The sequence below is a fragment of the Columba livia genome, chromosome 15 (assembly GCF_036013475.1).
Source record: "Columba livia isolate bColLiv1 breed racing homer chromosome 15, bColLiv1.pat.W.v2, whole genome shotgun sequence".
NCBI classification, from domain to species: Eukaryota; Metazoa; Chordata; class Aves; order Columbiformes; family Columbidae; genus Columba; species Columba livia.
Window position 1 is genome coordinate 9,559,103 of NC_088616.1, and position 13,339 is coordinate 9,572,441.

The window sequence follows — 13,339 nt, forward strand, 5'->3', positions numbered from 1 at the left end:
GCACAGGTATAAGAGCTTGCCGTCTGCCCAGGATGTGCGCAGGAGCAGGGAGACACCAAGGTACACTGGAGGTCGCAAGCAGCCATGTGTAGTGTATTTGAGGTGGGAGACAGAACAGGTTCTGTTTGCTGGTAATCTTTGCAGAAGGTAGAATAGCTTGTCCTGATAGCTGTGAACAGCAGGCCATACAATGTGTCCCTGCTTCTCTCTCCTACAATCTAATTATTAGAGCCAAATTCCACCACCACTCAAATTGTGGTGTCAGTATAGAAGCATTTTCAGTCGACTCAGGCAAATGAATATTTTACCTCTTGGCTTCTTATCAGCAGGGCCCATAATTCACCTGAAAGATATTCATGTGCGCTGATTCATTGCTCAGAGACAGGAGTGACGTTCAAGTCTCCTCGTTGGGCTGCTGGTCATGAGAGCTGGGCTGGGGGCACTGATACCAGAGACAGTGGCTGGATAAATTTGCCCATGTGGCCAGCTAGATGACTGAGTGGCTTTACAGGCAGATGGAAAGTTAGCTGGTGAAGCTGAAAGCTTGAATGGCTGAGAGGCAAAATGCTGCATTTATTTGCTGAATGGCTAGATAAGTGTAAATAGACAGGAGGAAGAACTAGATTAAGCAGCTGGTGACAATGGAGAGATTGTTGCTCACACGCCTCTGGGTGCAAAAGTAATTTGTGCTCCTAGAGAAAATACAGTCTCCAAAATATGGAACCAGTGTGGGAGGTGGTCCTTGACTCTTGAGCACCAAAATCACTCAGCGTTTTCCTGTATCTCCCCATTACACTCATTCTGCTCCCACCTTTGCTGCATTCCCACTGCTGGTCCAGCTGCTCTCACTGTCCCTGCATTGTCCTCTTCACCACTAAACATTGGGACTGGGACACCCTCTTGCTGGGCACCCCCAGGAGAGCATGGTGAGCTTGCAGCCGCTGTGGCTGCTGGCTGTGGGGCAGTGCAAGATAGATGCGACAGCAATTCCTCCTTCTTTGAGCAGATCGCCAGGTTCTCTGTACTTGGTAGCGGCGTGGGCGATGCCGTTCAGGTGATCAGCAGGATCAGGCCACACCAGCAACACAGATTTGGGGGTCAAATCCCATGTAGGGAATCAGATTGTGAGTGAAGAAGACAGGGATGGAATCCAAACATTCGTACCAGTGAATGAGAGGGGCCAAGGGAGCCACTCGGCGACTTCCTACTCAGGTGAGGTGCCCATCAGGGGGTGTTTCTAGCCCTAAGCTCACCCAGAGAGCCTGGGTGGTCAGACAGCAGCCCTGCTCCCCTGCAAACCTCGGACTGCACAAGCTCCTGCAAGCCCTGTCACTGGGGCTGACCTTTAGATTTTCTTTGAGAAAGCCTTTGACCTGAGATCGAACATTTCCACTGTCGGGGTGGAGGATTTGCTGCCAATTCTAACAACTGTCATATTGCCCAGTGAAAGAAATGCATGCTTTGGTTCCAGCCTGAGTGGGTGGACCTTCCATTTCCAGCTAGATCTGAGATCCCAGCCTGCAAATGGGGCTTCTCTTTTTCGTTTTCCTTAGCACAACAACGCAATATTCAAGCAGATTGAAATGCCAAGTGCTTGCTTTCCCCAGCCTGCCAAACAAGATGGGTGATGAAGGATCCCACATCACTAGTGATACTCAGCAATGATTCTCCCTCTCTAGCTGTGGTTTGTGGCACAGGCATTTTAAAGGAGTTTTAACCCACTTAGTGTGCATTATTCTGATTCTGTATTGTTCTGGTGTGTTACATTCAGGGATGGTCTGGTAGACAGTGCCAATCAAAGTGGGGTTATAGAAAATAGCTCTCATCAAAGTCACTTGATATTTTTCAATGTAAGTGGATATTTTATGTAAGAATATACCTGTAAAAGCTCTGAACTAGCAGCATATGACGTATTAATTAATGAATCCCATTTCAGCTTTTCCATTATTTTCCTGAGTTGGCATCAGGCTGATGGCTGTATAGTTACCTGCATCCTCTTGGTTCCTTTTGTAAATTTTACTGCCAGCTCTGAGACCTTCCGAAGAGTCTGAAGATTTACTGAAAGCCAGTGCTGGCTGGCCTGAGAGTTCCTAGAAAATTTAGATGCAAATTTTCTGGTTCTGCTGATTAAATCCCACTTCTGGGCTTTCTGTTGATTGCCAGGTTTTATTACTGCAGGGGAGTGTTTCTGCTTTCTGTGATAGGAACACATAATGACCGCTTGCCAAAAGGGAACAGAAACGTTAATTAACTCTTCTGTCCTGTCTGTGCAAGTATTGCAGCTCCTCAAGGTACTTCTGTTGGTTATAGCAATCTCCTTCCTTCCCTTATCAGTTTTCTAGCTTTGGTTATTTGTTATACATTGGTCGGGAAGGAGTCCATTCTTACCTATCTTCTTTTTCTCTTCTAACCTGCTGCCAGCTGTCAGGTGGTCTGAGCATCCCCAAGCTGTGGTGTTCACTTGGGACTTCTCCTCTGCTCCAGGCCCTGTGCTCAATGGCAGCAGCTCGTGGTGGAGTCAAACTCAGGAGAGAAACTCATGTTGTTTTTGCTGTGTGCATTTTGCTCTTCCCCTGCTTTAAAATAATCTTTCTCCAGGAAAGCTTTTTCATTAAAATCATCAAGGAATAGACGCAAGTGGCTTAATTTAAAACACCGCCAAACATTTGAGAAAAATTTAGACTGAGATCGACTTATTCTAGATTTAGCTATTGGCTGGGGTGACAGCCAGCTGGGAGTCATTAGTGTGAGCAGGAAGAACATGGGTAGGTGTTGTGGGCAGGAAGCTGTACAGGACACAGTGCCAGGATTTTGCTGTCTACCCGAAGTCAGGATGAACACTTCATTAGAAGCAAGCTGTGTAACGTTCTAATATTAGCAAATCTGCAAACCGCTTGCTCTGTCCGCAGCCTTTCTGCAGGCTGTGCTCCAGCACAGCATCCATGTGTCTGACAGTACTGGGGGTGGGCTGGGGGCGCAGGGGTCTCTGTTGCTGCTGTCAGAGCTCCCTGTGGTGTGGGGCTGGACTAGGGGGTGCAATCCCTTTGCTCAGACATCAGCAGGCGGTTTTCGGAGGCAGCGGCACTGACAGGTGCTGGGGAGATGCGACGTGCGAGAGCCTTCAGCCTGCTCCTCACGGGCCTTGCGCAGGGGTTTGTGCTCACACATTCCTGTGTTGAGCATTCCCCCAGGTTCTGCTGCTCTAATTTGTGAGGTCTCTCTGTTGTTAAGTGGTTTCTGTTTTTTGGGCAAGAGCAGCTGATGAGATCACTTGAGCATAGTCCCTAATGGAAAATATTTCTCACGTGTCAAAGCTGTTGGCATGAATTGATTATAATGCATCAATCTATTAGATGGCACTAATCAATTTGTGTTTAAATGTCCCTTGAAATACTTGTCTTCTTTTAGAAGGACCTGATCCAGAATCCAGCTCAGCAATTTGACCTAGTGAATCCTGGCTCTTCCTAAAGCCTTGCTCTTTGTTTGTGACTTGGAGAAATATCTTCTCTACCGAGAGGAGAAAATCAGCTCTATTCTCCTTTCCCCCAGCCTTCACTGCCCATTTTGTGCTGTCCTCTAGACTACTTAGACTCTGATGCTCTCTTGCTATACCCGTGGGGCAGTAATTCCACCTTTATACCCACTGCAGCCCCTCCATCCACCCATCCCAGAGGAAAGCTGGTAGCATGCTATATCTTGAGTGGATTATGTCTGCCCACAGGTCCCTTCCAAGCCTGATGTTGTATTACCTGGCCTGGTTCCATACTTGGCAATCTGGGAATGGTTTGACTACTTCCACTGATGATTTCTGGCTACATGGGGAAAAAAAAAGTGACTTTAACAGAGGACTGTGTAGATGACAGCCATGTGGGTCTTGAAGCTAAACATAGCTTATCCACTGAATGCAGTTTTGGAAAGAAAACATGTGTTCACCCAGAAACATCAAGCAGAATAACAACCCTGGTATCCCCAGCACAGCTTCTTTTTCCGTTGACTAGAGCATTATTCATCCAAATGAAATTATCGCTCTCTGACAGTTGAATGTTCCTGGCTAGCGGGGAAGGATGGACTTGCTGTAAGAGCAGATGGAGTCATTTGTTTCTGCCTGGATTGATACTCACTGCTCTGAAGGGATCTAGAAGTGTTGTGACTCCTGTCCTGAAGCACAGACTGTGTTACTTTGATGTCAGGTCATGCTACAGGCGCACTAGTCACAGCGTTTATATAAGTGGTATATTGAGAGGATGGAGAAGCAGGCATGGGAGGGGGGCCCTCAGGAATGCAGTCCTGCCCATGTGGAAGACAGGCTCCGTGCCCAAGGGAGGTGTGTGCCTGCTCATGTCTTTACTGATCCCAGCTCAAATCTCCAGGACATCTCCTTGACTGTGTTACCATTGCACTTATTAAGGGTGCTGCTGGGACCCTGCATGAGCCACCCAGCTAAGTGATGGCGCGTGTCTGTGCCAACGTACTTGAATTAGTACCGGTCTCTGTCTGACATTAGGAGAGAGAAGTATAATTAAGGTAATTACAAGCCATTCGGTATCAGTCAGGAACAGCAATCTGTCTTTCACATGAGAAAAACACGGTGTGTTAGTCTGCCCATACCATCAGAACACAGAGCAAACCCAGAGATCTCCAGCCAGCCCAAGGAGAATCCCTGGCAACTGTGCTGTGTGGGCTCTGTCCCCAGGACAACCGAAACTCGACCCCCAGATATCAGCTGAGCTCCCAGCGCTCCCCTCAGAGCAGGTGAGTCCTGGCTCTGCTGTGGCTCATTGCTGGGGTTGAAATGGGTGCTGTGCTTGTCCGTCTGGGTGCCTGGGCAAATCTTGAGGCATTACTGTTAACGTTGGATAATGATGCATTCATCCCACACAGCACAATACATCCAGATGACAAAGAAGCTTACGGAAATTGCTCACTCTCCTGCATGTCAGGAAGAAATTAAATCTGTTGAGTTATTTACAACTGTAAGACTCTTGCTGCCTGGCTCTATTTGGAGTACAGGGTCTTTGGGACAGGCACCCGCTCTGCTCTGGGTTCCTACAGCATTGTGCATGTACAGTGAGGGCCCGTAGCTGGGGTTTTCAAGCTGACTTGCAATAGAGCTGGTGGCAACGCTGGACATGTGCCAGGGCTTTATCAGTGGGACTGGGAAGGTGTGCAGAGAATGTAACCGTCTGGTTTTAAGGCCTGGACATGTTTTGTTCCATACAGGTCCCAGTCTTAAAGCCGGAAGGAGGGTATGCATTACCCCACTGTTTGCCCAGGTCTACAAGATTGGGATCATCTGTTGGAAGAGTAGTCCCTGAGTTAGTGAGGAGAGTTGGTTGGACTATATTGAGCACAGCAAGGAAGGAGTGGTAAGTTATTCCCAGTTTTGACTGCCTAGGTGCTAGCCTCTGGCATGAAAGTGTCTTGTGCTTGCAGATTTTGGCCTGATAAAGCTTGGCTGTTGTGAATTACCATCAGTCACAATGAGAAATATGTTTATTAGATCAAGTGTTCCTTGGCTTCTCAGTCAGCTGGTGTGGCTTTTGGTTGAGAGCCTCTGGGCAAGGACGAAGGGGAAAGCAAATAAAGTGGGTGTTGTTGTGCGAGTCCAGCCAGGTACAGGGTACCATCCCCAGCCTAGATGATCACTGCAGGCCCCACTACTGGCTGGATGAGGAAAATGCATTTATTTGCTCTGGGATAGAAAGACATTTCTCTAGTATTTACAGCAGCAACATCCCACACATGCAGAGAGCGAACAGCCCACCCCCCAGCCCGAGGGAGGGTCCAGTCGCTGGGAGAGCAGTGTGGCCAACACCAACGCCATCACTGCAAACATCCACGGGCTGTTCCAGTCACTTTCCACACCACCTTTGCTTGTCTGGCCCTGCAGGCACTGCTCATCTCCCTTGCCATTCTTGCTGTGGGAGCCTGTCTGGCCAGATGGGGCACTGGGAGGGAGAAGAGACTTGTTGACAGCTAACCAAGGTGTCCAGAGCAGTGGGGCCATGGAGCGGAGGAGCTGGAAGGATGAGAGCCAACAGAGGAGCTGGAGCTCTAGTCCTTGGAGCCCAGGTGGTCTGAGGATCCAGGAGCAAGCCTGGGTTCATTCCTTTCCCATGCATGCAGCGTGTTGTGGGGAGAGCATGTTGTTGCTCAGGAGAACAGCTGGTGAATGGAATGGGAAGGAACGACAAGGCCAGAAGTCATGTGAAGCAGTTTCTGGCTTGCCTTTCCAGCATCCCCTCTCACCCAGGGGGAAGGGTGGTCTGAAGCTGGTGACACAGCTGAGCTGGCAGATGATGTGGAACTTGGCCACTAAGAAATACAAAGGGGCTTGGAGGAACGGGAGGGGACTGCCATGGAGGCTGGGATCAGCTCATGCCTGTTGTTCTCCTCATGCATGTGGGACACTTCAGTGGAGCCTGGCTCAAATCCTGGCACTATGTGGGCAGCGTGCACCACATGCACCTTGTTGCGGTGCTTTTTTCTCAAGAGACAGCTGAAAACTTTTTTGAAGCCCTTGCGGAAATGCTTGGAGACCAGAGCGTAGACAATGGGGTTGAGGCAGGAGTTGGCATAGGCCATGCAGTGGGAAAGCAGGCGGAAGGCATAGGTGGCCTGGTTGAAGGGGAAGTCTCCGTAGAGGTATCGGAGGATGACTACATGGTACGGCAGCCAGCAGAGGCAGAAAAGGATGGTAACAATGATGATCATCTTGGTTACCTTCCGCTTGGCCTTCTTGGACTCTGATATGTCTTCTAGGGGGTCCACTGCTGTCCACAGGTACTTGATGGTCCTGGTGTAGGAGAGGCTGATGACCAGCACGGGGATGACATAGCCGAAGGCAAAGGTACTGGTGTCCATGACCTTGCGTCTCCACTCCTCCCAGCCAGGCATGCAGATGTAGCTGGACTCCCACTCAATCAGATCATAGTAGCTTAGGTAGGGCCCAGCAAAGACCACAGAGAGGCCCCAGATCACAGCCATGGCAGCCACTGCATTGTGGGGGGTGCGCAGCTCCCGGGAGCGCAGGGGATAGCGGATGGCCAGATACCTGAGAGGAGAGCAAAGCAACCAGCACTGAGATTTCAGCAAAGCACTGCCTGGCCACAGAAACTCCAGGGACAAGACAGTTTCCATCATTCTCCTGAAAGTCCCTGAGCAATGGCCCTATGTATTATCTCACATTCTCTTTGAGATACAGCCCTGAGTAAAGCAGCTTTTCTCTTCCTAGCAAGGATGCTTCTTCTCCACAGGCTTAGACTAGCTCATCCCCTCTGTACATGGTGGGGTGGGTTATGTCCCTGAGCTGGGGCCAGAGTGACGGTGCTGTGGAGAACATGCAGACATCCACTGCTTAGCAGAGTTATCCAGCAGAAAGAGGTCTGAACTGGGGATTCAAAACCTGGGGAAGCTTCAAAGGGTGATGGACACCATGCAAGCTTCTGCCCACTGAGGGCATATTTCCAGCCCTCTCAGGCTTTTGAATCAGCCTGGAGGAATGGAGATTTGCCTACTGGAGCTATGACCAGGTGGGCCCTTGCCTTTGATACCATCTGTTTTTTCAGGCCAGCCCAAAGCAGACAGTGACGGTCTGTCTGATCCCTCCAGCAGTACAAGGAGCAAGGTGGGCCAGGACGTGTTCCCTGTGGGAATCACGGCTGGAGCTCACCACAGTGGGGACCTCTTCCTCATCCTGGACCGCTAGTTTGGGCTCAGTCAGAAGTGGGGCAGCTGACACAGTCACCTTATAGAGCCCTTGGGAATAATGTAGGTGGCATCAGTCAGGGCCAGAGTGTCCTGGGTGACCTCCCAAGAAGGGACTCTGCTCACAGTGTGGGTGCCTTTCTGCACAGGCTGCAGGAGGACTGGGGATGGTATGGGGACAGGAATTGCTAGATGACAGGTTTTGTGCTGGGCTGGCAGCCCCTGGGGAATGAGAGATGTGTTTGCTGCAGGACTGGGATCTCTCTTGTGAATTTATGTGGCTTCTCTTATGGTGTCTTCTGTCTACCTTGCTGCCTGCACGTGATGCTTTTCTGAAGTGGCAGCTTGGGGACAGCTATTACTCTCCGAGTGCCAGTGCTAATATAGAGTGAGGTGACTCTCAGCAGGAGTCTGGCACAGCAGGGAGCTGAGCTTGGTCTCATGTGCCCTAACCACAAGGCAGGTCTTTCCTGCAGAAAGCGCAGACAGGAGCAGCACCAGCTATGCCCTCGAGAGATCTGGAAGCACTGCTTGGGGGCCATTAGGGCAAGGTTTGGTCCCCAAACTGCTTTTTACATGGATCAATACCACTGAGGTTTGAACCATCTGCCTCATGGTGATGGTGATCTTTCCATGCCCTCACTCAGCCCATCTTCTCAGACCACCCTCCTTCCCCAGCCCAAGGGTGTCTTTAGACCTTTACCTGTCCACAGAGACAGCAGCCAGAGTAAAGCTGCTAGCATACATGGTGAGGTAGATGAAGAAGTGGACTGCCTTGCAGATGAAGGAGCCGAAGACCCAGCCCTCAAGGGAGTAGATAGTGGCCTGGAAAGGCACACAGAAGACAATGAAGAAGAAGTCAGCCAGGCTGAGGTTCAGGATGAAGAGGTTGGTAGTGTTGTAGCCCATTTGCCCGTTGCGCAGCAGCACTGCCAGCACCAAGCTATTGCCCACTGTGCCCAAGAGGAAGATGAGGGAGAAGACCACAGGGACAATGACACTAGCAGGGCTGAACTGGTAGCTGTTGGAGGAGTTCCAGTACCCAGCCAAGCTCGCGAAGTCCTCGTGCTCCGTCATTCTGTGTTGCGGTGAGATGTTGGAGCCTGGGGCAGCAGAGGGAAAGATGTGAGAGACTAGAGAAACACTGCATAGCTTGTTAGCTTGGCTGATGGGCCTTTTGGCTCACAGGAGACACAGAGCCCATTTTCAGCTCTGTGACCTGCATGGTTTTCAGCAGGTTCCTCTGGACACTGCTGGCTTGGAGGACAGGCAGGGTTAGGTTGGTGGTATGGGGTGCCCTGGAGTGAATCCACAGCCCATGTTCAGACACTGCCGTTGACTGCTGGAGGTGAGGTTTAGGGCAGAGGAGAGGATAGCACCTCCTGTCCACGCGGATCTGGGGATCCAGCAAACTGACTGGAATCACACCAAGCCCTGTTCAGCCCTATCACAGCTGTAATGAGACCATTCCCATGCAGTTGCAAGTATCTCCAGAGGCAAGTGTCAAAGGCTCATAAGGGCTAGGAAGCAGGATGCCATCTTGAGGTTCTCCGTGGTTGCCCATGGCTCATGACTCACCTACATGAAGTCAAATTAGTGCTTCTGTCCCTTTTACAGACAGGACTTGAGACATGGCAAGCACGGAGAGGTGGCTTTGTAACTCATTTGATTAGGGAACTCGCTGGTGCAGCTGAGAAACAAATCCTTATCTTTGCTGCGTTAACTCTGATCATCCCTCTGTACCCAGTCCTGCCTGCAGACAGGACAGTGATAGAGCAGGCACAAAGAGAAATCAGGCTCTCTTAAGGGACACATACAAACTGTGACACTGTTGCTGGGACACTGAGATGCTAAGAAAGTCTCATGGAGTCATTCAGAGCATCTCTGGCAGAGTGAGATGTCTCCCAATCCCTATTTAGCATCTTCTCAAGAAGCTGCCACTCACCAGCTGGACAGGCTGTAGGTGCCTCTGCTTCCCCGTTTGTGCAGCAAAGCTGCCATCGGGTGCCTCGTTCGCTCTGCGGGGGCACAAGCCAGAGCCCCCCTTGCTTGGCCGGTTCAGAGAGTTAGCCCGGGAGCCGCCGCTGCCCGCCAGCACACCACGGGGCACCAGCCCGGCCACAGCCCCCTGCCTGCGCCGGGCAGGGTCGGGCAGCCCGAGCGCCGTCCCGTCCTGCAGCGGGAACGGCCGTCGGCGCCCGGTTGGGGCTGCGTGTGCCCGCGAACCGCTCCCCTGCCCGGCGCAGGTTCTGCCGCCACCCGCCCCCGGCCCCGCTCCGCTCCCGGCCGCGCTGCCTCCGACGGGGCACCGGCTGGACCCTACCTGGCTCCGGCCCCGCCGCCGCTGAGGGCAGCTGCTCGCTGCCCGTGCTGCTGCTGGTGCTGCTGCTGCCGGTGCTGCTGCTGCTGCTTATACCACTTCTGCTCCTGCTACCACTTCTGCTGCCGGTGCCGCTGCCCGGTGCCGCTCCGGCTGCAGGTGCCGCTCGGGCAGAACCCGCTTGCTGGCGGCGGCTCCACCCCTGCCCCAGCGCGTCCCCGAGCACTCACACACACAAACTGTGCATGCACACGCACCCGGACACACACGCAACACCGGCAGAAACACAGACGCACACTCCTGCACACCCGTGTGTGAACACTCGCACCCCACACCACATGCAGAACACACTCAGCACCAGCACCACATGCACGCTTCCCTGAAAACACACACTTATAAAATCCACCAGCAAGCATAAGCCTCTTGAACACCGACAGTGAGCACAACCTGATGCATGCCTGCCCTTGCACACGCAACCCCTGACACACCCGCACAGGTGCTTCCATCTACACACACATCTCTCAGCACCAGCCACCTGTCCCAGGTGGGCACCAGGGAGGGCTCTGGAGCTATCTGGGGACCTAAGGGGCAGCAGGAGCTCCCCCAGCAGCTTCCCTGGGGGTCCTGAGCACTGGGCAGAGGTTGGATGGCCCTAAGGGAATCCAAGGAGTCACCAGCTCCTTGGACACACACACATATTTCAGGCTGCTGGTACTCTTGTGTCCCCTGCACTCCAGGATCTGCACCTGGGCTCCCATGATGGTGGGATAGCCAGACACCCACTCCAGCTGGGCTGGTGGGCCCAGGCTGACAGCCTATCCTATTTTTTCTTCCTTGAACTCTGTCCTGCAGCCCATTGCTTTTTAATTTCTCCATCCCTTTGTCCTGATCTGCATCCCCCTGTTTTTTCCCCTCTAGCCATCTGACTCGTTCCCTGTACTTATTCTTCTCCCCCATCCACATTTCCCACCCTCTGTCTCAGTCTTTCCGTCTTCATCTCTGTCCTTCTTCCTGTTGTTCCTGTCTTGTAAACTGTCATTATCCTTCTATATCCCCTGTCCTTCTTCCCATTCGTGTTTGCCTCTCTGTCCCTCTGTCCTGCACTCTGTCTCTTTGTCCTCCTCTCTGTCCCTGCCTTTTTGTCTGTCCATCTGTCCTCATCCCTGTCCCCATCCTTCTCTCAGTCTTTCTGGCCTCTCTTTTTTTTCCCCTCTGTCATTGTGTCCTGCTCCCAGTCCTACTGATTTTCAATTCTTGCTGTATGCCTCATTTTCTTCTCTCTGTTCTTCTGTCCTGCTCCCCAACCCCCTTCTCCCTTTCTCTACATCTGTACTGCAGCCCATCACTATTTTTCACTTCTTCATCTTTATCCTGATGTGCATTCTTCCCTTTTCTCTCTGTCCTTCTTTTTCTCTGTCTATATGTCTTGCTTTCTCCTTTCTTCTTACTCTCCTTCTCTCTGTCCCTGTCCTTTTCCCTGTCAATACTTTTTTTCCTCCATCTCTCTGTTCTGCTGTCTCTCTGTTAACCCCTATGACCTTCTTCCCATCCTTCTTTTTTTGCTGTCTGTCCTGCTGCCTGTCACCATTTTTCTTTCTGCATCCCTCTGTCCTGCTTCCCACTCATCTTGCTCACCTGATCCCCATCTTCTGCTCCCCATTAGTATTTTTTCCAGCTCTCTGCCCCACTCTCTTTCTCTCTGTCCCTCTGTCCTCCCTGTTCCTTTTTTCTTACTCCACCTCTATCCCTTTTTGTCATTCCTCCTGCTTCCCTGTACCTGATTTTTCTTTGTATACTTGTGTACCGCTCCCTGTTCCTCTGTGTTTCTACCCCATTGTCCTACTCCCCATCTCTCTTTGCCTCTTTATCCTTCTGTCCTCCTCTTTATTCATGGGGTTTTTTTTGTTAGTGGTTTTTTTTTCTTTCCCTATCTGTTCTCCTGCTCCCTGTCCCTCACTTTCCATGTATCTGTTTGTCCTGCACCCTGTCCCTCTCTTTCTTTGCACTTGGTTGGTGTGTTGTCCCAAAAACAGGGTTCTGTCAACCAGTGTTCAAAAATGCCAGATTGTAGCACACAGAGATGAGATATGATTTATTGCAGAGTTGCACAAGCTGGATACTGGAATAAAGCCAGCATACCAGAAAGAAAAGTAACAGTCATTATATGCAAAAATCTTAATCTTGAAGAGCCAATTGGTTACACATTTGCATATTGCATTACATAATCATTTTAGTGTATAATGAGCAACATTCAGCTTAAAGACATTTTATCCAACAGTCTTGAGATATGTGTTAAAGCAAGACTCAACTACTTGTGTGGACTTCAAAATGTCTAAAGCTGCAAGGTCAGTAGTAGTGTCTGTAGATTGTGATGAGGTGTCTTGCAAGCCGCTCTTATCTTTGCTATATGAGCAGACTGACCTAAAGCTGAAAGCATTTCCCTGTCTTTAGGGAATTGCAGACAGGATTAGTCCCAGTGACGACAACAGGTGGCTGTCAGGGGTGGTGGCCCCAGGTTGCTGATGGGCTGCAGCTGCTGCCCAGGGCTGGAGGAGCCCCAGGTGTGGCCGGGCCGCTATGGAAGGAGCTGCGGCAGGGAGCGCGGTCTGTGGATCTGCTGCCGAGCACCGCCTGGGCCCATCGAGGTGAGCGGGGCCGGATGGCCCCTGCACCGCAGTGGAACAGAACGCCGGGAGGGGCGGGGGAGCGTCAGGACGGGGTCCGGACAGAGGCGTCCTGGGGCCAGGGGGCTGCCCGGGGGCTCTGCGTCCGGCCGGCACCGCGCGACCTGCGGGTCCCGGGTAAAGGCTCAGGGGCGGTGGTGCCGATCGGGGCCGTGCGGGGGGGGCGAGGGCAGCGCCCAGGATTGCGGCGTCCCCGCGGCACCGGGGCGTGCTGGGAGCGGGAGTCCTCCGGCGCCGCTGGGCCACGAGCTCCCGGTGCACGCGGGGCCGCGCGGACCGTCCCCTGCCGCGGTCCCGCCGGCGCCGCAGTTCGTTTCCCGCCAGCTTCGTGCCGGCTTTCGCGCGGCCGCTGCCGCCGGCTGGCACGCGCTGCAGCAGCGCGCGGACGGCGCGTGCGCGGTGACGCCCAGTGCCGCTCGTGCGTAGGTGGGGTCCGCGCTCCGCCCCCGCGAGCGGCAGTCGGTCCCGCCCCTCAGTGGTGCGCATGCGCGATGGTGCGCAAGCTGACTCGCTGCTGCCTCCTGGCGGGCCGAACTCGATGTTGCACGTTGGCTGTGGCGCGTGCGCGGTGAGGAAACCGCGCTACGGCCGTTGCCGGGCAGCGCGTGCGCGGTGCCCCTGGCCCGCC

General features: G+C 52.6%; 1 protein-coding gene across 1 annotated transcript; it reads right to left on the minus strand.

The window, feature by feature from the left end:
- Positions 1–5,665: 5,665 nt before the first annotated feature.
- Positions 5,666–10,502, minus strand: LOC102088322 (galanin receptor 2b). Its single transcript, XM_065031057.1, has 3 exons — positions 10,031–10,502; positions 8,411–8,810; positions 5,666–7,054 (listed from the first exon to the last, which is right to left on the minus strand). Exons 2-3 carry the CDS (start codon positions 8,782–8,784, stop codon positions 6,316–6,318), a joined length of 1,113 nt encoding a protein of 370 aa, XP_064887129.1. The 5' UTR covers positions 8,785–8,810; positions 10,031–10,502; the 3' UTR covers positions 5,666–6,315.
- Between the last annotated feature and the right edge of the window lie 2,837 nt (positions 10,503–13,339).